This window comes from Dendrobates tinctorius, unplaced genomic scaffold (assembly GCF_039654945.1).
Source record: "Dendrobates tinctorius isolate UK_male_01 unplaced genomic scaffold, ASM3965494v1 ptg000183l, whole genome shotgun sequence".
NCBI classification, from domain to species: Eukaryota; Metazoa; Chordata; class Amphibia; order Anura; family Dendrobatidae; genus Dendrobates; species Dendrobates tinctorius.
Window position 1 is genome coordinate 9,704,569 of NW_027361850.1, and position 24,510 is coordinate 9,729,078.

The 24,510-nt window shown below is 46.4% G+C and overlaps 1 protein-coding gene across 9 annotated transcripts in view; it reads left to right on the forward strand.

Annotated features, from left to right (window-relative positions):
* The window catches only part of MACF1 (microtubule actin crosslinking factor 1), a 292,674-nt gene that overhangs the window by 79,210 nt on the left and 188,954 nt on the right, over positions 1 to 24,510 (forward strand). For all 9 annotated transcript variants that reach the window (XM_073552024.1, XM_073552025.1, XM_073552030.1 and 6 more), the window contains 15 exons: positions 4,809 to 4,934; positions 5,033 to 5,185; positions 5,732 to 5,886; positions 5,969 to 6,095; positions 6,175 to 6,358; positions 6,459 to 6,622; positions 6,722 to 6,900; positions 9,320 to 9,458; positions 9,542 to 9,735; positions 9,816 to 9,978; positions 12,007 to 12,090; positions 12,192 to 12,299; positions 12,381 to 12,479; positions 13,717 to 13,854; positions 15,563 to 15,651. In XM_073552024.1, the coding sequence (XP_073408125.1) occupies positions 4,809 to 4,934; positions 5,033 to 5,185; positions 5,732 to 5,886; positions 5,969 to 6,095; positions 6,175 to 6,358; positions 6,459 to 6,622; positions 6,722 to 6,900; positions 9,320 to 9,458; positions 9,542 to 9,735; positions 9,816 to 9,978; positions 12,007 to 12,090; positions 12,192 to 12,299; positions 12,381 to 12,479; positions 13,717 to 13,854; positions 15,563 to 15,651 (2,102 nt within the window). The remainder of the gene's footprint in view (positions 1 to 4,808; positions 4,935 to 5,032; positions 5,186 to 5,731; positions 5,887 to 5,968; positions 6,096 to 6,174; positions 6,359 to 6,458; positions 6,623 to 6,721; positions 6,901 to 9,319; positions 9,459 to 9,541; positions 9,736 to 9,815; positions 9,979 to 12,006; positions 12,091 to 12,191; positions 12,300 to 12,380; positions 12,480 to 13,716; positions 13,855 to 15,562; positions 15,652 to 24,510) is intronic.

The following is a 24,510-nucleotide window of genomic DNA, read 5'->3' on the forward strand; positions in this document are numbered from 1 at the left end:
CCCTTTTCACAGAAGGACACCAAACAGTGGACAGATCCACCCGAAGTGGACCCCCCGGTATCTAGACTAGCAGCACAGACCCTACTCTCACTGCCAGATAGCTCAACCCTCAGGGACGCAGCAGACCGGCAAGTAGAACGCATGCCTCGTTCCATTTTCGAAGCGGCAGGGGCCTCCCTGGCCCCTGCGTTCGCTTCAGTTTGGGCGGCCAAGGCCATCCTGGCTTTGTCCAAAAAACTGCAGGAGGGTCTTCAAGCTTCAAATACCGGGCTCTCGGACCAAGCGGTTCAAATAGCAGTGGTAGCAGACTACATGCTTCATGCAGCCCTAGACTCAGCAAGAGGTCTAGCGGCGATAGCGGCAAACGCCATTACGATTCGGCGTATCCTCTGGTTGCGAGAATGGAAAGCGGATGCGGCCTCAAAGAAGTCCCTCACGCATCTTCCGTACCTTAATGGAAGGCTTTTCGGCAAAAAATTGGACACAATGATATCCAATGCCACTGGGGGTAAGAGTACCTCTCTCCCTCAACTGAAACCTAAACGCACGTTTAAACGGAGAAACCAAACACGATTCCGATCCTTTCGGAACTCTTCGGGCTGGTCCGTCTCGGGCCCAGCGCAAAATTATAACCGCTCTCCACGCAGGGACAACCCACGGATGGCGCAGAGACCGGACAGGACTTGGCATTCCTTGGCAGGACTTGGCAGTCGAAAGCAGGCCAAGCGAAACCCAAGGGAGGAAAACCTCAGAACTTCGCTTCATCATGACTCACGAACTTCGGGCGACTTCTACTCTTTCAGCAAGTCTGGCTGCCTATTACAGAAAACAGGTGGGTCAGGGAAATAGTGTCTTCCGGATACAAGATAGAGTTCACTTCCACTCCACCGATCCGGTTCTTCCTCTCTATTCCACCAACACCATCAGACAAGGCTCGTGCCTTCCACCAAGCGGTCTCCTCTCTCCTTCAAGCAGGAGTCGTACTACCGATTCCCGTGAATGAAAGATTCCGAGGGTTCTACTCCAATCTATTTGTAGTTCCCAAGAAAGGAGGCAGCGTCCGGCCCATACTAGACCTAAAACAGCTCAACAAATATGTACGGGTCCGTCATTTCCGCATGGAGTCCCTCCGGTCCATCATAACATCCATGGAGCAGGGAGAATACCTTGCCTCCATAGACATACAAGACGCATATCTGCACATACCAATTGCTCCCGCCCATCAAAGGTTTCTCAGGTTCGCGATCAACCAAAACCACTACCAGTTTGTAGCTCTCCCGTTCGGACTCGCCACGGCTCCAAGAACGTTTACCAAGGTCATGGCAGCCACCATGGACGTTCTACACTCCAGAGGCATTCTAGTCGTTCCGTACCTGGACGACCTTCTCATAAAGTCTTCCACCTTCAAGGACTGCGAGGTCAGTGTCTCAATCTCAATAGACACACTCAGTCGTCTGGGATGGTTAGTCAACCTACAAAAATCTACTACCCCGAGTCAGACTCTAACCTTCCTGGGGATGTTATTCGACACCTCCAGGGGTCTGGTGCTCCTTCCCAAGGACAAGACACTGGCCCTCCGTCTGGGAGTTCGCATACTCCTCCGCAATCCTCCCCGATCTCTCCGGTTTGCCATGAGAGTCCTCGGCAAGATGGCAGCAGCAATGGAGGCAGTGCCATTTGCCCAGTTTCACCTCAGGCCTCTTCAACTAGCCATCCTCAGATCTTGGGACAGGAACCCCTTCTCCCTCAACAGAGAGTTACGGTTGTCATCGTCAACCAGGAGGTCCCTACATTGGTGGCTCAAGCCAACTTCGCTTGCAAGAGGAAAACCCTTTCTCTCAGGTCAATGGAAGGTCCTAACCACCGATGCAAGCCTGACAGGTTGGGGTGCGGTGCACCTACATCACAGGGCACAAGGCAAGTGGTCACCAATGGAAGCGACCTTGCCCATCAATATCCTGGAAATCCGGGCCATCTTCCTGGCACTGAGAACCTGTCATCACTTGCTTGCAGCCTCTCACATACGGATACAGTCGGACAATGCCACGGCGGTGGCATATGTGAATCACCAAGGCGGGACCCGCAGCGCCCAGGCGATGAGAGAAGTGGCACCTATCCTCCACTGGGCGGAAGACACGAGGTCGGTACTCTCTGCGGTCCACATTCCGGGTGTGGAAAACTGGGAAGCCGACTTCCTCAGCAGGCAAGTAATGGACTCGGGGGAGTGGTCTCTCCACCCCGAAATTTTTTACCAGATCTGTCAACGCTGGGGAACCCCGGATGTGGACCTAATGGCATCCCATCTCAATGCCATGGTCTCCAATTTCATGGCCAGGACACATGACCCGAGGTCGCTCGGAGCGGATGCCCTGGTCCAGGACTGGACCCAGTTCCAGCTCCTGTACATTTTTCCACCCCTCCCCCTGATCTCCAGGGTCGTGAGGAAGATCAAACAAGAGGGAGTTCCAACCATCTTGATCGCGCCGGACTGGCCCAGACGTACATGGTACGCCGACATCGTACAACTTACAGCAGACGCCCCCTGGCGTCTCCGACCGTCACGACCTTCTGTCACAAGGTCCGTTTTACCATCAGAATTCAGGGGCTCTCAATTTCACAGCATGGCCCTTGAAACCTGGATTCTAACCCAGGCAGGGTTCTCACAGGATGTCATTGCGACCTTGATCAGGACAAGGAAGCCAGCCTCCGCCAAGATTTATTATCGTACCTGGAGAGCTTTCTTTTCCTGGTGCGAATATCACGGACAGGTCTCACTCCCTTATTCCCGCCTGAAGGTACTAGGTTTCCTTCAATCTGGCCTAGACGCCAAGCTATCCCTAGGCTCGCTTAAGAGTCAGGTGTCAGCGCTTTCAGTCCTTTTTCAAAGGCGCATTGCTACCAAACCGCAAGTAAGGACTTTTCTCCAGGGAGTTTCCCGATTGGTTCCCCCCTACAGACGTCCACTGGAAACGTGGGACCTCAACCTGGTCCTGACAGCATTGCAGGCACCACCCTTCGAACCCCTTAAAGAAGTCCCACTCTGCATTCTGTCACAGAAAGTGGTTTTTCTAGTGGCAATCACCTCGCCACGCAGAGTGTCTGAATTGTCAGCACTTTCCTGCAGACGGCCTTTCCTAGCTTTTCACCAGGACAAGGTGGTTCTCCGTGCTGTACCATCCTTCCTTCCGAAGGTTGTGTCCACCTTTCACCTCAATGAGGAAATCTCACTGCCATCCCTTTGTCCGGTTCTGGTTCATAGAGTGGAGAAGGCTTTGCATACGTTTGACCTCGTCAGAGCATTGCGGATTTACGTGTCCAGGACTGCACCCTTCCGGAAGTCTGATTCCCTCTTCATTCTTCCGGAAGGCGGTCGCAAGGGCCTGCCGGCTTCTAAAGCTACCCTTGCCAGGTGGATCAAGTCCACCATACATGAGGCCTACCGACTCCACAGTTCCCCTCTTCCGGCCGGTGTCACGGCACACTCTACACGGGCAGTAGGGGCCTCCTGGGCCATTCGGCACCAGGCTTCGGCACAACAAGTGTGCAAGGCGGCCACTTGGACTAGCCTACACACATTTACGAAACACTACAGTGTTCATACCCAGTCCTCAGCGGACGCGAGCCTGGGCAGACGGGTTCTGCAGGCGGCAGTGCCCCAAGTTTAGGGTCCTGCTAGCACAATATTCGTCCATTGCTTCCCACCCAGGGACTGCTTTGGGACGTCCCATGGTTCTGTGTCCCCCAATGAGGCGACAGAGTAAAGGAGATTTTTGTGTACTCACCGTAAAATCTTTCTCTTAGCCTCTAATTGGGGGACACAGCTCCCACCCTGTTGCCCCTATGGGCCGTTGTTATGGTTGGGTTCTCATATTGTACTTTGAGCCTGTACATAGTAGCCTTCTTACAGGCATGATTATGTTGTTTTCTGTTATGTACCTCCAATTGTTTTTGCACAAAACTGGAGAAGGCTGACGCTGTCCAGGGGTGTATACTGCAGAGGAGGAGCCATAGTTAATCTTTTTCAGATTATGCATAGTGTCGCCTCCTAGTGGACAGCAGCATAACACCCATGGTTCTGTGTCCCCCAATTAGAGGCTAAGAGAAAGAGATTTTACGGTGAGTACACAAAAATCTCCTTTTCTCTGATGCAGATCCAACACATCTATGAATGCTGATCACTGTATAACCACGATCACACCACTAATTGGAAATTTTGTGTACACTATGCATGAGCAGAAAACTGCCAATCAGTGGTGATATATCACAGGACTCGGGTTGTCTTTCCCTTTATTATGCTGCTCTCAGTTTTGGTAGCAAAAGCCCTGGTTACAGATTCCTTTTAACCCCTTTGCAACACTTACAGTGCTCTGCTTGAGGTGCGATATTGCCGAGAGTAGTACTAGTACAGCACCGCAATCGCCGTGGCCTCACGCTGAGTGCCGGAGTGCCGCGGCATTCAGCTGTAGGTGTCAACTTGTATGTGACAGCTGACACCCCGCAACAATGCCCACGATCAGTGTGATCATCGATCATGAGCATTTAACCCCTCTGATGCCGCTGTCAGTAGTGACAGCAGCATAGAGAAGCATCGCGCAGAAGTGGAGTGCTTAGAAATTCAGTAGAAAAGAGCTTGTATGCTCTGCGCATGTTTTCCTAGAAAGTATTAATCTCTCAAGACCATCTGAAAAAAATAACAAGCTATTAACAAGCTTTTATCAAGCAGTATATTGTAAATACCAATCTGACAATACCCTTGTAGCAAGGTGGGAATAAACCATTAATTTTGATCCTTCTTTGTTATCCCACAGTTCTTCAGTGACGTGCGGGAATCAGAAGTTTATCTGAAAAATCTCCAGGAATCAATAAAAAGGAAATATTCCTCTGACCGCAATACTAGTATGAACCGACTGGAAGATATGTTGCAAGACTCTATGGTAAGTCAGGATTTCAATCGTTTAATTTTCAGTTCACCTTTTAAAATATCCTCTTATAGTTTTATGTTAACATCTTGGTCTTCGTGATCTCTTGTTAGGAAGAGAAAGAACAACTCGTCCAATCCAGGAGTACCATGGCCAGTCTGGTGGGCAGATCCAGGAACATTGTACAACTTAGGCCCAGAAATCCTGAACATAGCCTAAGTGGAACCCTGCCCATCAGAGCTGTGTGTGATTATCGACAAATTGAGGTAGGAAAGTCCAAGGAAAGTATTTTCCTCTGCTGAAGCATAAAGGGGTATTCCCATCTCCAAGATCTTTTGCCAATATGTATTATGTGTAATAATAGTAATATTAGCAAATACCTTCAATTAGAAATGTAGTACAGTTTTTCTGATTCGCTATCTCTTTCCTCATGTGCAGGCATTGCAGGATCTTGGGTATCCATGGTTGCGACCACAGATTTAGTGACGGCTAGTTGCTGGTGGTCGTAACCATGGATACCTAAGGTCCTGCAATGCCTTCACATGAGGAAAGAGACATAGAAAATCAGAAAAACTGTACAACATTTCTAGTTTGAGGCATTTTCTAATATTCTTTTTACACCTACTACATATTAGGATAGGCTATGGGAGAGACCGCCGAGATAACTGCTGGCCAAGCCATTGCTTCTGTGTATTTTCACATGAATGCTTGCCTGAGTCTAATATTCATATGAATGCTGGAGTTGTGAGATAGCTGCCAGCTTTAATGGAGATTTACTATTTATGACATCGAGAACTTTTTCTGCTTAACAGATTACGATATGTAGGAATGAAGAATGTGTGCTTGAAGATAACTCTCAAAGAACAAAGTGGAAAGTGATTAGCACAACTGGAAATGAAGCCATGGTACCATCTGTGTGCTTTCTCATCCCTCCACCCAATAAGGAAGCAATAGATATGGCTGTCAGGTGAATAGATGTCTACGTATGCTTATGTCACTGTTGCTGAATATTTGGATACTACCATTTGAAAACACTTGAATGTTTGCAGGGTGGAACAGCTATACCAGAAAGTGATGGCGCTTTGGCATCAGTTACATGTAAATACAAAGAGTTTGATTTCCTGGCATTATCTGCGCAAAGATGTAGACTTAGTGCAAGGATGGAACGTGGACAAGGTGAGATGTCCGTCTTAAATCACAATGTAACAACATGGCATCTACTGGAACTCCTATCTAATCAGATCTTTGTCTTTAGCTCCGGGTGCTGCCTTTAGCAGAACGTCTTCAGACACTATCTAGTCTCCAGTCACATCTGGATGATTTCCTGGAAGATGGCAAAGACTCTCAAATATTCTCATCTAGTGATCGCCTCAACATGGAGCAAGACGTAGAGTCTTGTAAGGAGCAATGTAGGAAGATGGTGGACATAATAGAAGCTGGTGAGGAATGCAGAATAGCGCCGATAAGGAAGCGCGCTTGATACTTTTTAATCTGACAAGAGGTAACAAGTTTTTTGTTTTTTTTTCCCCTCCATTTCAGAAGATAAAGATGAGTCTGTAGCACAAACCTATTTATCAGAACTCCACAATATTCGTCTGCACTTAGAAGACTGTGAGCAGCGGCTGGTGAGGAGATTGCAGAATCCCTTAGGCTGCGATGGTGATGCTGTTCATGAAAATGCTGTTAAGATATCGGATCAAGAGGTTTGCATATGTCCAGCAAATACATGAGTTTCTTGGTATGTCCTGATGTTTTAAATTAAGTTTTTTTTTTTTTTTTTTTTTTCTTGCTCTTTATTTTAGAGAATGCAAGAGGAACTAAAGAGGTTAAAATCTGAACTTTCACTGGTGTCTGAGCGCTGTGACCATTTCTTGCATATGTCTCCATCTGGCTCCAGCACCCCAAATGTTCGTTCACAGCTGGACCTTCTAGTAGGGAGGATGGATCAAGTCTATGGCCTGTCTTCTGTATTTTTGGAAAAGTGAGTTTTTGTCACTAAGTAATTTAAATATCTCATTCGTGAGTTCCTTTTAATATTTTAGGCCCCATTTGGTATGCGAGTTACCTGGGTTTACAGCAGTGTTCCTCAACTCCGTTCCTCAAAGGCCACCAATAGGTCATGATTTCTGCCTTAGTAGTGCATAGGTGATGGAATTATCACCTGGGAAATACTAAGGAAATCCTGAAAATATGATCTTGTTAGTGACTCTTTAGGACTGGAGTAGAGGAACTGTTGTCTAGGATGTGCTTAACGTGTTGAAATACTCTCGTAATCTATCTCCCTGCTCTTCAATTACATGCTATATAATAATGAATTTTCATCCAGTTCACAGGCCCACACTGTCTCTCTTCATTATTCATTATATTTCACACTGAGCTTCATAAACATTAAAAAACATATGTCACAATGATCAAACATCTTCATGTCTTAAAGAGTTCCTATCGGGGGGGCTGCCCTTTATTATTTACAAAAAGAGTGGGCAACCTCAGATTGATGAGTTTTCTGTCACCTTTTAGCAAAAGTGGTCACAAAGGTCCCTAATGCACCCTAAAAAAAGATTCGGGTCAGACCTTCCAGGGATCTGGCATGCTGAGTGGGATCCCTCAACCCTCCGTGACCCCTTTCACAGTGAAAGAGCAAGATCTCCCTCTTTGCACAAACCCAGCGCTGTCGAATACTTTACTAAGTGGTTACCGAATGGTAACATCATCACAGCGGTTAGGTACGTGGCAGTGCTGCATTAATACAGTGACCAGGGCTGCGGATGTTGGTGCATCCCATTCTACATGCCTTTATCCCACAATTTGGAAGTGCAGACTCAACTTTTGCTAGTAAGTCGGGTTCTTTAAGGGGGGACATTAGAGACCTTTATGTTAATAGGTGATATTTCGAAAAATCACCTGTCTGGGGCTGCCCACCCTTTTACTAAATAAAAAAGTTAGTCCCAAACTGGTGATATGTACTGCTTTAATTATCGATATGACACCCATTTGATGTATAAAAGTGTATTTACAGATTATGTGCTTAATTATTGTTCATTGTCCATGTTGGGGCGACTTCACATCACAATTGGGCTGTATAGTTGGCATGCGCGCGTGCCATGACGGTGTATGGCGTAATGCTTACCTATTATATTGTAAACCAAAAACTGGTCCTTTTTTCATACACTGGACCAGTATGTATGTGGCGGCTGACTGTTTTTGATATACACTCACTGGCCACTTTATTAGGTACACCATGCTAGTAACGGGTTGGACCCCCTTTTGCCTTCAGAACTGCCTCAATTCTTCGTGGCAGAGATTCAACAAGGTGCTGGAAGCATTCCTCAGAGATTTTGGACCATATTGACATGATGGCATCACACAGTTGGCGCAGATTTGTCGGCTGCACATCCCTGATGCGAATCTCCCGTTCCACCACATCCCAAAGATGCTCTATTGGATTGAGATCTGGTGACTGAGGAGGCCATTTGAGTACAGTGAACTCATTGTCATGTTCAAGAAACCAATCTGAGATGATTCGAGCTTTATGACATGGCGCATTATCCTGCTGAAAGTAGCCATCAGATGCCTGTTCTTAGCTGAGAGGAGTGGTACCCAGTGTGGTCTTCTGCTGCTGTAGCCCATCTGCCTCAAAGTTCGACGCACTGTGCGTTCAGAGATGCTCTTCTGCCTACCTTGGTTGTAACGGGTGGCAATTTGAGTCACTGTTGCCTTTCTATCAGCTCGAACCAGTATGCCCATTCTCCTCTGACCTCTGGCATCAACAAGGCATTTCCGGCCACAGAACTGCCGCTCACTGGATTTTTTTTCTTTTTCGGACCATTCTCTGTAAACCCTAGAGATGGTTGTGCGTGAAAATCCCAGTAGATCAGCAGTTTCTGAAATACTCAGACCAGCCCTTCTGGCACCAACAATCATGCCACGTTCAAAGGCACTCAAATCACCTTTCTTCCCCATACTGATGCTCGGTTTGAACTGCAGGAGTTTGTCTTGACCATGTCTACATGCCTAAATGCACTGAGTTGCCGCCATGTGATTGGCTGATTAGAAATTAAGTCTTAACACACAGTTGGACAGGTGTACCTAATAAAGTGGCCAGTGAGTGAATGATGTAACTTAGTAGACCTACTATGATACTCCGTAAACCAAATACTGTCCTATATACAGATTTTAGCATTTTTGTAAAGTACATGAAGAGACTTTTTTTTTATAGACTTTTGAGTTCAGTTTTTTAGTGGCACAAAATAAGTGGTCATTTAGGATTCGTAGCATCTGACACAGAGGTGCTGTCGATGCTCTGCTTGTTATAGTGTTTGGGTAGGCTTTTATTATATTACGAGCCCTGGCTTGTTCTCTGCCCCATATTACTGTCTATGACTATTTTTCTAACTTCTTAGACTGAAAACTGTAGACGTAGTTATACGGAGCCTGCAGGGTGCAGAAGCTCTTGTTAAAGGCTTTGAGACCCGGCTGAGTCAGGAAGACACCATTGCTGCAGATCCGGTTGCTATTCATTGTCAACAAGACTTATTACAGGTATGTGCGTTATACCTTTTATTTGTTGCACACTTGAAAATATTTGATAAAGGATTATATAGGATCCACCTGATGTTTTACAGCAATGGCTGAATGAAGCAATAGCAAAAGGCAGTGTCATTTCCGCACTGGAGGAGGATGTCGCCAAATCAAAAGAAGTAAGAGATCGCCTAAATCAGAGGACTCTAGAGCGCAGTCTTGATGTAGATCAATTTCAGGAAAAGACTGTGAAGCTTCGCGAGCGGTGGAGTGGCGTGCACACTCAACTGGAAACACGGTATGTGCTTTCCTTTTTATTTTCATCAAAATGAGATTTGCACTCTGATTACTTACCCTGTTTCTTTTAATGAAATGAAGGCAATCTGAATTGGCCACAATACGAGAAGTACTGAAAAGTTACAGGGGGCGTCATGACAGTTTAATCCAGTGGATAGAGGCCACAAAATCACAGCAGGAAATGATGAAGCCTGGACAGTCAGAAGACAGGCGAGTCTTGTCTGAGCAGTTAAATGACCAAACGGTAAGTTTTGGCAGACTGGAGTAAGATTTCTGGCTTAATGAATGACATTGCTTGTCGTGAATTTGACGTGTGGGGGTTGCACCGTCCCATCAAGCTCCTGCTCCACCTACTTTGCTGGAGCTGGGCGAAAATGGTGTGAAAGTGCCAAAAGTTGCATTTTTGCTCAGCCTTACATTGTTCAAAGTTTTTCAGTTTTTCAAAGCTTATTATTCTAGTTTTCTAGCAGAAAAGCTAAAATGAAATTGGGGCCCAGGAATCTATACAGCACTGCTCCAGTAATGATCTTGTGAGGCCAATTCATCAACCCTTTCACACCAGAAAACTGGTGTAAAAACTTTGAAAAGAGGCTACATTTTGCGACTTTGTGCTTTTTTTTTTTTTTTTTGCCTGTCTGACTCAGCTTTGCTGAAATGGGTGGAACTGGGGCGCCAAATTCATTGAAAATGATAGCACTTCGTACACACCAGTAATGCTATTCCTGTCTCAGACTGGAGTAGTATTTCTGGTGCAGCGAACAGAAGAGTGCGCCACTTACTAGTGGCCTCTTAATGAATTAGACACCTTCTGTTTCAGCAAGACTGGCATAGCGAGATAAATCAGCTTCTGTATGTTAAATAGGGTTTTCAAACTGTTAATGTCTGATAGGTAAGGATTCCATCTTTGGGGCCCTTGTCCATAGAGAGATTGGGGGGTATGGTGTTTTACAAGCCAAGTCCGCTATTGGCAAACACATAGAAATGTAGATCTTAAACTCTGTTTAAGTCTATAGAAGTTATGGAAGCAGTTGAGCAAGCCAGTATCAGTACCTATCTCTGGTCGGCCTTGCAATAAAAACAATTAAGTCAGCTAGCTTTCTATCAAGTTGACTTATCAGTATGGTTTTGTCGTCTGTGAGTAAAAGTGGATTACTTAGCACAAACTGAGGCCCCCGTCTCACATAGCGACTCACCAGCGATCCCGACAACAATATGACCTTGTCAGGATCGCTGGTGTGTGCTACATGATCGCTGGTGAGCTGCCAAACAGGCAGATCTCACCAGCGATCAGCACCCGCGACGACGAGCGTGCGCAACGCTGTGTACCTTAGATACCAGCGATCTCGCGCTGGGAGCTCGTATCCAAGGTAAACAGCGGGTTTCTAAGCGCCGCGCGGCGCTTAGAAACCCGCTGTTTACCTTGGATGTGAGCTTGCTGGTATCTAAGGTACACAGCGGGTCTCTAAGCGCCGTGTGGCGCTTAGAAACCCGCTGTTTACCTTGGATACTAGCTAGGAGCTCGCTGGTCTCCTGCCTGCCACACGCAGCGATGCGTGCTGGCCAGCGGGTGACCAATGATCAAAAAAAAAAGTCCAGGGCTTTTGAGCACGATCAGCAATACCCGGCGGGGGGGCTTTCGCAGATAGATGTCATACACAGCGATATCGCTGGTGAGATCGCTGTTGCGTCACAAAACTTGTGACTCAGCAGCGATCTCGCTAGCGATATCGCTGTATGTGACGGGGGCTTAAGATTTAGGCCCCCTTTAGGCGAGCCAATAATTATAGTCTGTGAAAGGTTGTAGGAATGTTTGTTCCACCACAGATTAGTCTGTGTAAATATACGGACACACACCCCTGACAAACGAGAAAAAGGCTTGGTCTTCAGGTACAATGGTTTTTAAGACATCAATAAAAATTAATTCTCAGCAGCACGTCATCCTGTGTAAGCAAGTGATTAGCTGCCGAAAGCATGATATGCTGTGCACACAGAATAACTGTATTAACAATTTTGCTGTACATCTAGAATGTTTATTAGCATGTCTAAACAGGCTAGTATGTACATGTTGAGCAACCTGGATTGGCCCGTCTAAATGGACCAATTGTGGTATAATTTAGTCTGTTAGGTTTAGAATATAAATTGTGCTGGTACACATTGGAAAGCTCAGTCTTTTTTTATAGTCTATTGATTTCATAAAGAATGTATGAACACTGCTCTTCCCTGTTCATATTGTGACCTCGGTCCATTTTTTATTTTTTTTTTTTATTTTTAGGCACTGGTGGCTGAAATAGAGCGTAATCAGTCTCATCTAGATGAATGTCAAGGCCTCTCCCAGCAGTACTCTGTGTCTGTGAAGGTGAGCGCTCTGAAGAGTAGTCAACGTCTATTTCTGTTCTGTTTCTTCAATCAGTGACGCCTAGTTTATTAACAAAGTGCTCAACAAATTATTTTTTCAAGGATTATGAACTGCAGTTGATGACCTACAAAGCCTTTGTAGAATCTCAGCAGAAGTCACCATTAAAGCGGAGAAGAATGCTGTCTACCTCAGATGTTATAACTCAAGAGGTAGGATGTCGTGTTTTAGATCAGCTTGTATATTTGGCTTTTACTGCTCTTCAAATCCTCCACTTTTTTTTCTTTGTTCAGTTTATGGATCTCCGCACTCGCTATACTGCTCTGGTGACTTTAACTACACAGCATGTAAAGTACATCAGCGACTCCCTAAGGAGACTTGAAGAAGATGAGGTAGTTTGCGTACAGAAGAGCCTTATTATCTCTTTATATTTGATGGAAAATGTATATGTTTCTATTCTCATCCAATATGCTCATGACGTAAGACTGGCTGATGTGTGTTGAGGGGATTCCTAGATATTCACATATGTGATAGAAATATTCTGACCCTACTAGCAGCAGTGATTAAGGTGAGGGTATAGGCACACTTGGCAAAAAGAGTCAAAGGCACAGTATTTATTCCTCGGTCAGTTAGTTTATTGGTTAAAGCATTAAATTATTTCGGCCACATAGGACCTGTATCCTAGGGATACATCTGGTGCCTCAGACACTTCTTGCTGGATTTACAGACAATATTGTTGGAGAGTTGCCCCAAGAAAGCACAGACTTGGAAAGAATGATGCACGGGAATTCTATACAGTAAACGGCTGTCACGATCAGGGATGTGATCTTTGGCCGCACACGGCTATCACATGTGCAGGGGGGTTTATCTTAGTTATCCCTCTACTGCCATTCTGTGGTGAAAAACAGCAAGCATAGTAGGGAGGAGCTGATGATCCACAGTATCGAATGCTGCAGAGAGATCCAAGAGAATTAGCATGGAGTAATGACCATTAGATTTAGCTGTTAGTAGCTCATTAGAGACTTTAGTGAGGGCAGTTTCAGTAGAGTGTAAAGAGCGGAAACCGGATTGGAGAGGGTCGAGAAGAGAGTTTTATGAGAGATAGCGGATAAGACGGGAGTGGACCAGGCGTTCCAGGAGTTTAGAGATGAAGGGAAGATTAGAGACAGGTCTATAGTTAGCGGCACAGTTTTGGTTGAGGGATGGTTTGTTAAGTAGCGGATGTATGATGGCATGCTTAAATGAGGAGGGAAAGATACCAGAAGAGAGAGAGAGGTTAAATATTTTAGTTTAGGCGAGGGGTGACAGCAGGGGAAATGGACTGGAGGAGATGTGACGGAAATAGGTCACTGGTGCAAGTGGTTGGGCGTGAAAATGCAAGGAGCAAATGCATGTCAATCAAAATTTAGTTATTAAACTGCAAAATTTGTACAAAACAGGATGGAAGTAACGTGCTTTTATGGTGACATCCTTGATACGTGATTGTGGATCACAATTACAATGTAGGATATAGTTGATAACACCATGATTATCTATTATCCTAAAATGGACAGTATGTAATAGTCGCAGATGTAGAGTGGTGAAGCATGAGCGTATTGCATAATGTTGTATTCTTTTCCATCACTGTAGAAAGTCCTTGAAGAGGAGAAAGAAAAGCATATTGAGGATCTGAAGCAGCTGTCTAGCTGGGTTTCTAGTCTCTCCCATGTGGTGTCAACCAGTGGAGGGAACAGAGCTGACCTGAAAAAGTCAATCTCAGAGAAAAAGGTATGCAGCTACTATTGGCTTGTGAGTTCTAGTATTTTTGCTCATTTCCTTATAATGTACAAACATATTCTGCGATTTTGGTGTAACTTTGTGTTTTTTGCTCTATTCTGGGGAGCAACCAGCACTTTCTACATATCCATGAATGATGTATGAGAAAAGCAGTTCACTGTTTCTACTCTATGTAAGGCCAGATTCTCATCACGTTTTTAATGTGCATTCAGCGTGTATTCTGGGAAAGCTCCTGATATATATTAAAGGGGTTGGCCCCTACTTTCCAAGTTCCTTTGATTTGGCCATTGATGTGCATGGCATTAAAGACCTTACTTTCTCAAATCCTTCTGTAACCTGGGCTGCTCTCCTGGTCATATGACATGACCTCAAAATCTCCCTGGGTTTCAGACTTTGAATCTGATGGGTGGGCGTTCACACTGCTCTTGTGCATGCTGTTGCAGGCACTGCCTTCCCTGCAGGCGCTGCCATTCCAGCAGGCGCTGATCCTCCTCCCCCATGGAGGCACTGCCCCCCATGCATCTTTATGTATATAGCAATGTACCCTGTGACATGTATATACATCCTCCACTATGAGTACAGTCATATATCTCTCCCCATCTATCCAATCATCACTGGGGGATAGCATGGGGTGATAATTATTGCTAGGCCTGCTGTTCTGGTGCTTTGTGCGTTACTTCTATTTCCTGTTCCAATGTCCTGTACAGGAGATTGTGCTGATGCTGTATGTGATGCTGGACGCGGAGTGACGGGGGTTTTGGCAGAGTTACTGGGGCTGTGCTCACTGCCGGCTTACAGCCCAGCACAAGAGATGATGGGAAATGTAGTTAGAAGGAAGCAGAGCATTATGAAGAGGAAGTGATCACTATGATAACAGAGCTTGGAATATGGGGATCTTTAGGGACTTTATCTTTAACCATTTATGGCAAAAAAAAGTTATTGTAGAGGAAAACCCCATAAATTGTATTCGTATGGTTATTGTAGCCAGACAAGGGGACAAGTCCTTTTGAGCCTTCATTTGTCCTGTATGTCATTATACTGGAAAAAAAAAGTTATGAAATCATTTAGTGACTGCGCTATTCCTTTAAACATTCAGTAATAAACTGAATATGTTAAACGTACATTGTTTTCACAATAAGACCCTGTAAGTGGCAGTCACAGGCATCCAAGTAACATTTGTAATAAGGAATAGATGTTAGTGGGGACATACCACCAGGCCAAAAGTGACCTGTGTTTGTTCGTTCTTTTTTTTTTTTTTTTCTTTTAAATTTCTGTTGCTCCTGAAAGTAATCTGTTTTTGTTCTTTAAAAATCAGTCATATGGTTCTAGAAATTTTTTTTTTTTTTAGTGCTAATTTACATGGTCTCACACAATACTTTGGGGGGTGTGTCTTTATGCTGCTCTGTATTATACACTAAGACACGCCTCCTGCAAAGACCATAAATTTAGCACTAAATTAAAAAACCTGTATTTTTGGAACTATATGCCAAATTAAAAAAAAAATGCCAAAGCAAAACGGAATAATCAGAGGAGCAGAAAAAATTAAAATGAGAACAAAAACTGTTGACTTCTTTACACTGAAGTTGTAAATGTGACAGATTTTTGTGGGGTCATTTCATGTTTTTCAAACTTTTGAGAATTCTTCTTGAATTATCTTAACTAAACTATGACTCCTTTATTTGTTTTTGTTTTCTCATAGGCATTAAGTGAAGAGCTTCTGTCAAAAAAAGATGAAGTTTTTGAAGCTATTAAATCTATGCAGATCTTTTTAGCCAAGAACAGCGATAAGTGAGTGCCAGAAATTCTGTATTAAGATGTGTGCTTTGTAGAATTTGATTTCTTCACGCAAGCATGAGAAGCCTTTGGGCAAAGGTCTTGCTGCAGTGTTAACACCAAGATTCTGTAGGGTAGGATATTGAAGAGAGGCAGAAGAGCCCTAGGTGCAGTGCCCACCTATTCACATAGCTATTCAACAGCACATTTCCCTGATCCATAAATACAGTTTTATGAAGGTCATGTAATCAGCATTACAGTGCCTATACACAAATAACATTAGTTTGGGGGAGAAAAATAGGTTCCCTTTTTCTTCTGCTGTTAGTAGTTTCAGCCTGAAATTTATGCTAAATGTCCCCTAGCTAGATGGTAAATGCAGGATTAGTGGAAGTGCGACTGCTGGGACCTTCATGGTCCCCAGTCACCTCCAGGTAAAACTAGAAGTTGTTTGAATAAAGCAGCGGTTGTACCCCCCAAGATCTTGCATTTATTGCCTTTCAGATGGGTAGTTGATGAATGCTTCAGTCTGGAATACCCATTTCTCCTACGCCTCATTGGGGGACACAGAGCCAGTGGGTGTTATGCTGCTGGCCACTAGGAGGACACTAAGTAAACCAGAAAAAAAAGTTAGCTCCTCCCCTGCAGTATACACCCTCTAGCTGGATGAGATTTCTCCAGTTCTTACTTAGTGTCTATAGGAGGCACTTGGGTCTGGTTTCAGACCCCACCGTTTTTATTTTATTTTTGAATTTTCTGTAATTTTTTATTTTTTAATTAACGGAGTGAAGGGGGCGACGGTTCCTTTCTACGGCCCGCTCTCCCCCGAACCAACAACAGGCAAGCACGTGGAGTAACCCTTCACGTACACTTTCCTCCAACGAATGGGGTTGTATTCCTCTGACGATGGTTCCATGGATACGAGGGCAAGCGCAACAGGACAAAGACCTGAACAGCGCTTTTTCGGATGCCCTGAATCAGCCCCAGAGCTCTCCGTCCCCCTGCCCAGAGGGAGGATCGATTGAGGAATACCTCCCTGTAAAACCTCCTCCAGCTCTGCTACATCGGTTGCAGGATGAGAAAGACCCACGGACAGCGACGACCTGACTGAGCACAGGAGTGGAGGTATGGGGTCAGGTCCTTGTCCCCGGGAGAAGCGTTGACTTAGCGTCAGCGGTGGTACACTGGCGCCCGGTCGTGGCACCCCCCCGGCGCTTACCGCGGGAAGGCTAGAAATTTAGTCCCCGGCTTTTTTGGCCTGCTAGGCCGCAATTTAAATAGCGCCGCCCCTTCCCCACCCCCGGCGCCTACCGCGGGTAGGCCAAAAATTTAGTCCCCCGGCTTTTCCGGCCTGCTAGGCCGCAATTTGAATAGCGCCGCCTGCACTAACGTTACCGCCCCCTCCTCTTGGCGCCTCTCATACTCAACGAGACGCGCAATTCTAATCTCGTGGGCCATGTCGTAGAATCGTAGAGTTGGAAGGGACCTCCTGGGCCATCTGGTCCAACCCCCTGCTCAAAGCAGGATTCGCTAAATCATCCCAGTCAGATGTCTGTCCAGCCTCTGTTTGAAGACTTCCATTGAAGGAGAACTCACCACTTCTCGTGGCAGCTTGTTCCACTCATTGATCACTCTAACTGTCAAAAAGTTTTTTCTAATATCTAATCTGTGTCTCCTCCCATTCAGTTTCATCCCATTGCTTCTAGTCTTTCCTTGTGCAAATGAGAATAAAGATGATCCTTCTACAATGTGACAGCCCTTTAGATATTTGTAGACAGCTACTAAGTCTCCTCTCAGTCTTCTCTTTTGTTACCTCTGCTGCAGTTAACCCTTTCAGGAGCAGCCGAATACCGGGTGACGCCATAGGGTCACCATTTTTTCCTCCCCGGGGACATAACACAGGACCATGGGTAAGCTGCATCTGCCCTCAGATTAAAGCTTAACCCCTTCCCGGCACATTCCCTGCAGCTGCAGTCAGACTCTGCCGTTAACCCTTTCTGGAGCGCTATGCCTCACTTTAAGGAGGCTAAACGGGCTGTTAAGAAGCACACTGCTTTTTTTCTACCGTGTGTACCACTTGCAGGTCGGCCTTACCCAGTGCACAAACTAATCCGTTATGCACGGACTGCGACCTGGCCTGCGCTCCAACGCCCCTCGCAGCCGCTGCTGACGGGCTTCCTGCGTCTGGTACCCCTGAGTGGGCTGCGCCCCTGTCACGGTCGGTCGAGTCTCTGACCCAGGCTATATTCTCCTTCCGGGAGCACTGTTTCTGGAAAAGCGGACCCATGGCGCGTCCCCCAGTCGCGTTCGCGCCTCAGCATCAGCGACTCCTGTCTCTCGCTCGCCCTCTCCTGAGGTTCACAGCAAGCATGACTCTGAATTCGTATCTGTCGCGTCAGCCCTTAGAATCCCCCATCTCATCAAAAGTTGCTCGATTCTCTTATAGAATCAGTCAACAGGATTCTGAAGTTAGATGAGGAAAAAAATCCCGCTCCAGCACTCCCTATCTCATTTAAAGAACAAGCGTGTGCGCTGGTTATTTACCAGCTGTCCAGTAAGATAGGGATCGGCCACATAAGTGGTTCACTGGGCAAAAGTTTACTCTGGCTAAATACCCTTTTGATCCAGACCTAATGAAGGTCGATTACAGTTCCCTCCGGTGGACCCTCCTGTACTGCGTCTTGCTTCTACAACGCTCCTATCTGTTTCTGAGGGTTCCTCAGTCAGAAACCCCTCCGATTGTCAAATTGGCTACCCTGCCCTTTTCAATTTTTTGAAAGCTTAAGGAGCGGCGTTTTTTTCCATCCTTCGCTTCAGTTTAGGTTACTAAGGCATGGCCGCTTGGACAGAAGTCCTGATTACTTCCTTCCTGGGCACCAATCTTCCTCCGGAGACAACCACTGTCGCCAGCCAGATGCTTCACGCAGCGGACTTTGTAGTAGACTCTTCTTTTGATGCCGCCAATTGCGCGGCTCAAGCTGCCGCTCATGCGATCTCCATTAGAAGAGCCCCAGGGCTCTGCGGCTGGTGGGTGCATGCCACATCTAAAAGATTGTTGATTTCTCCCCCCTTTTCAAACGGGTCGTCTTTTTGGAGAGAGACTGGACCAGCTCATTTCTAAATTCGTTTATTAAACATCAGGGTACAAAGAATGCACAACATACACAATGACTTATGATAATAGGCACTATACAAAGCACACATGTCTCCGGCCATAATAAAATATAATACAAAGAGATTGCACACTCTTATAGATAAACAAGGTAATGTGTACATTCCCTTCCAAGCATATGCAAAGAATAACTGTTTATATGTTTCCCCATATGTATATCACTCTAATTTCACCAACTTTGTCATGTCATGCAACAGTAGGAACTAACTAAAACTCCTAAACTACAACTACCACTACATCAACTAATATCCACTATTTCCGCAGGCTGGTTTGGACCAGCTCATTTCTGATACTACCGAAGGGGAAAAAGTAAATTTCTTCCTCAACAAAGGGCTGTTCAGCCGTTTCGCAACCAACAGCCGACGCATTTTCGATCTTCTCGCAACAATTCCGGTTGGTCCTCCTCTACCTTCTCTTTCAGATCAGGTCGGTCTCCGCGCAGAGACACAGGCTTCCAGATCTCATACAGACCTAACCGTTCTTTGAAACCCATGCCTAGGGCTTCTGGATCTAGGGGAGCCAGATCTCATAGATCTACCCAATGACGACAGGTGGGTCAGGGAGCTGGTGTCCTCCGGATACAAGATAGAATTTTCTTCTCCTCCTCCAACTCGGTTTTTCCTTTCCTCTCCCCCCAAGAAAAAGACAAAAGCCTTCCTTCGGGCAGTTCAGGCTCTGTTAAGGGTCTGAGTCATCATTCCGGTCCCTCATCACAAAGGTTCAGAGTATTATATTCAAACCTTTTTGTGTTTTCAAAAAAGGACGGGACAATGTCACCCATTCTGGATCTCAAACTGTTAAATCAGTTTGTCAGGGTACGGCGATTCCGAATGGAATTTCTCCGATCAGTTGTCGCATCCATGGAAAAAGAAGAGTTCCTAGCATCCATCGACATCAAGGACACTTACCTTCACATTCCGATCTGCCCGTCCCTCCAGCAGTTTCTGCGTTTTGCAATTCACAAGGAACACTGCCAGTTCGTTGTCTTGCCCTTCGGACTCGCCACCGGCCCCAGGGTCTTTACCAAGGTCATGGCCATTCTCCACTCTCGGGGAGCGGTGGTGTTACCATATCCGGACGACCTGCTCATCAAGGGTCCGTCCCTTCCAGCCTGCGAGGAATCCATGGATAACAGTAAATACACTTTCTCGCCTGGGGTGGAAGATAAACTTTGAAAAGTCTTTCCCAAAACCGGCTCAGTAGATTTCCCTTTTAGGGATGATCTTGGACACTTCCCGCGGGTTGGTCATTCTCCCTCCAGGAGAATCCCAAGCCTTACAACAGGCAGCATGACAGTTTTCTCACTCTATTGGTTTTGGCATGAGTTCTAGGAAAGTTGGTGTCAGCGATGGAAGCAGTTCCATTTGCATAGTTCTACCTCTGTCCCTTACAACCCGTTGCTGTTAGCTTAGGACAAATACCCGTTCTCCCAGGACCGTTGGATCCCTCTGTCCCTGCGGGTTAAGCAGTCCCTCAGGTGGTGGACACTGAGGTCCTCCCTCAATCAAGGGAGGTTTTTTCTCCCAGTAAGATGGTTGATAGTAACCACCGACGCAAGTCTCCTCAGCTTAGGATCGGTCTTTTGTTGCCACACAGAGCTGGGTCATTGGTCAACCCGAGAGTCAGCCTCCCCATCAACATTTTGGCGATGCAAGCGATCAGTTTAGCTCTATGGAGTTTCCAACGTCTCCTCGCAGGTCTCATCATGTTCCAATCCGACAACGCCATGGCTGTAGCGCATATCAACCGCCAGGGAGGTACCCGGAGCAGGATGGCCGTGCACGAAGCGAGTCACATCCTCCATTGGGCTGAGCGTAGAAAATTGGCCGGCAGATTTTCTCAGTCGCCAAGGCATTGCCTCGGGGAAATGGTCTCTTCATTCGGAAGTCTTTCAACAGATTTGTCATCGTTGGGGGACTCCGGATGTGGATCTCATCGCCTCAAGACTAAACAACAAGGTTCCTTGGTTCATTTCCCAATCGCGTGATCCATGTGCCATTGGAGTGGACGCCCTAGTTCTGCCAAGGCACCGCTTCCAGCTCCCGTACATCTTCCCTCCTCTTCCCTTGCTTCCGAGGGTCATTAAGAAGATCAGAGCAGAGGCAGTACCAGTGATCCTTGTCGCGCCAGATTGGCCACGCCGAGCATGGTATGCAGAACTAATATAACTAGTTGCCGACGTCCCCTGGCAACTTCCAGATTGCATGGATCTACATTCGCAGGGCCCGATTTACCACCAGAACTCCAGGGCCCTGTCTTTGACGGCGTGGCCGTTGAATCCTGGATTTTAGCACAGGCTGGGTTCTCTCATGATGTGCTTTCCACCATGATTAGTGCTAGGAAGCCTGTGTCCATGTGCATCTATCACCGCACCTGGACAACCTTCTTTTCGTGGTGCAAGGATCATGGTCGATCACCTCTGGTGTTTTTCCATTCCAGCCATATTGGAATTCCTTCAATCTGGTTTCAAATCAGGCCTCGTGCTTAGCTTGCTCAAGGGCCAAATTTCGCCCTTGTCAGTGCTTTTCCGACGCAGAATTGCCACCAAACTTCAGGTCGAGACGTTCATTCAGAGAGTTTTCCATGTGGCGCCTCCTTATAGAAGGCCATTGGAATCTTGGGACCTTAACCTGGTTCTCGGGGCCTTACAGGAGGCTACTTTCGAACCGCCGCAGGACGTGTCACTGTCCGTCCTCTCTTGGAAGGTGGTTTTTCTAGTGGCAATTACGTCAATCAGACGAGTTTTGGAATAGGCATCTCTGTCCTGCCGTTCGCTATTCCTGAATTTTTCATCAGGAAAAGGTAGTTCTCAGGATGTCCCCGTTCTTCCTGCCCAATTTCGTCTCCTCTTTCCATCTCAACGAGGAAATTGTTTTGCCTTTCCTTTTGTCCGGTGCCAGTCAATCGCATTGAGAAGGCCCTCAACTCCCTGGATGTGGTTAGGGCGCTGAAGCGGTACATCTCGCGGACGGCTCCATTCCACAAGTCAGATGCCCTGTTCATGCTTCCAGAGGTGCATAGGAATGGTCTAGCCGTGTCAAAGCAATGCTAGCCAGGTGGACTCCCCTGGCGATTCAGTAGTTCTACTGTATCAGGAGCGCGCCTGTCCCACTGGGGATTAATCAACTCCTGTGGAACTTTTTTGGATTTTGTGCGTTGCTTGACATAATACACGATTACTAATACATTAAAAGATCGATGTTTTTTATTATTTATTTAAAAAACATAGATCTTTTAATGTATTAGTAATCATGTATTATGTCAAGCAGCGCACAAAGTCCAAAAAAGTTCCACAGGAGTTGATGTCTCGGTCACTTGTTTGACCCTTGGACGTGCAGCAGCTGATCAATAACGCTATGCGCTATATCTCTCCTACAGCAGGTGAGTAGATTCTTAACACGTTTTTATCTTTATCATCGGATAAGACCCTATTTGCACTCTTTCGTTCCTATAGTGCAATATATTGAATCCACTGGGGATTAAGGCGCACTCTACCTTGTCAGTGGGCGCCTCTTCGGCCATTCGGCACCAGGCCTCGGCAGAACAGGTCTGCATACTTTTTACAAAATATGACCAATTTCATTCTCAGGCCTGTCCGGAAGGCTGCGACTTGATCCAGCCTGCATACCTTAATAAATATTGCCTAATTCATTCTCAGGCCTCTGCGGATGCAGCCTGCAATCGGCAGTACCACACTGTTAACTCAGTGGTCCATGGGGTATTAGCAGATGTATGCTCCCCACCCAGGGACTGCTTTAGGACGTCCTACTCCCCCATTGAGGCGTAGGAGAAATAGGGATTTTTGTGTACTCACCGTAAAATCCTTTTCTCCGAGCCAATCATTGGGGGACACAGCACCCACCCTGTTTAGCCTATTGGCTCACTGTAGCATTCTTAGGCTTTGACTTAGTTATGGTTATTATTGACTGTTTATGCTCCTACTGCTTTTTTCACCGAACTGGAGAAATCTCAGCCAGTGAGAGGGTGTATACTGCAGGGGAGGAGCTAACTTTTTTTCTGGTTTACTTAGTGTCCTTCTAGTGGCCAGCAGCATAACACCCACTGTCTCTGTGTCCCCCAATGATTGGCTTGGAGAAAAGGATTTAACGGTGAGTACACAAAAATCCCTGTTTCACACTATTTTTTGATGCATCTAAACAACTTGTAGACTAAGAGATTGTGTGCCAAAGCAGAATTCCTGTTTTTTCCCCAGATCTTTGTCCTTTTCCACTTGCCATCCTGATAATCTATATATGTAAAGCTGAGTGTGTATCAAGCCACGCCCACTCCACATAGCCCCACCCACTGGCGGCTGGAGAGCGGGGTTTCAGAGGGAAAGTGCAGGATGCGGGTGGAGAGCGGAGCCACGAGGGAGACAGCGGGACACGGATGGAGAGTGGGGCTGCAGAGGCATAGTGTGGGACGGAGCGGGGCTGTGGAGGGGGGAGAACGGGACATGGATGAAGCGATAGAGCTGGACGGCATATGGAGAGTGGGGCTGTGGAGGGGGGAGAGCGGGACACGGATGGAGAGCGGGGCTGTGGAGGGGGGAGAGCGGGACACGAAGGGAGAGCGGAGCTGCGGAGCTGGACGGCGCATAGAGAGTGGGACACGGATGGAGAGCGGGTGTAATAATTATAAGGGTACTACAGAATCTGATTGCATGGGATAACACAAGACTGAGACCAAAGCTGATGTAAATAAGTATATTAAGAAGTGAAACAAAACTAACAGAGCACTTCCTGCAATAGTAACGAGAAAACAGCACAATATAGAATGATGCAAGTGTAGCGAAACTAACAGCACTTCCTGCAATAGTAACGAAAACACAGAACAATATACTAATGTCCAGTAAAACTGAAGAGCTGGGCGCAACCGCAAATATGAACCAGTCCAACTGTAATATGACGCAGATGTGCTCTGTCAGTCCAGCAGTATATACGAGAGGAAGCACACGGCTCTTAATGAGGAAGTTCAGCAATAGTGCGGTGTGCGTGCTCATTCATAATTATGGGTAAAAGTCCAGCAGTCATATAGGAGAAAATGCACATGGCACCTAGACGTAGAAGTCCAGCTATTCACAGGAGTAGCATTAACAGGGCAAGGTCACCACATGTACCTTTTGGGCTGAAAGTCCCGCACAAGTCCAGCACAGCAGCCCACACAAACACAGAGGAGAAGGTGACATCAGGATTCCTTATTGGCCACAGCAGTTCCAGAAGCGAACAGCTACTCACTAGAAGTCCAGATAGCAGTTAGAGAGACGTACAGGGGACTGTAGGCAGCAGAGCATGGAGAGGTGGAGCGCCGAGTAGCAGCAGCAAGGGAGTCCACCAGTAGACAGGCAGGAGCTCAAGAGCCAACAGCATCAAAATACTCAGGCAAAGTGGAACATACGACCCGGACTTAAATCACAAAACAGACAGGAAGTTCCATGACAGGGTGAGATACAAGACTCCATCCTGAATAAGGGCAAAAAGGCACAAGGGAAAGTCCGGAATCCTTACAGCGGGGCTGCGGAAGGTGAGAGCGTGATGGCGGGTGGAGAGCGGGGCTGTTAATGGAGAGAGTGGGACCCTCAGTTAGTTACTATGCCCTGGCAATGCCGGGCTATTCAGCTAGTGAAATATATATTAGTGGGTATTTAATTACTGTGAAAACTTAACGTCTGTGTCCATATTTACTTGATTAATTTGCAATCTTTC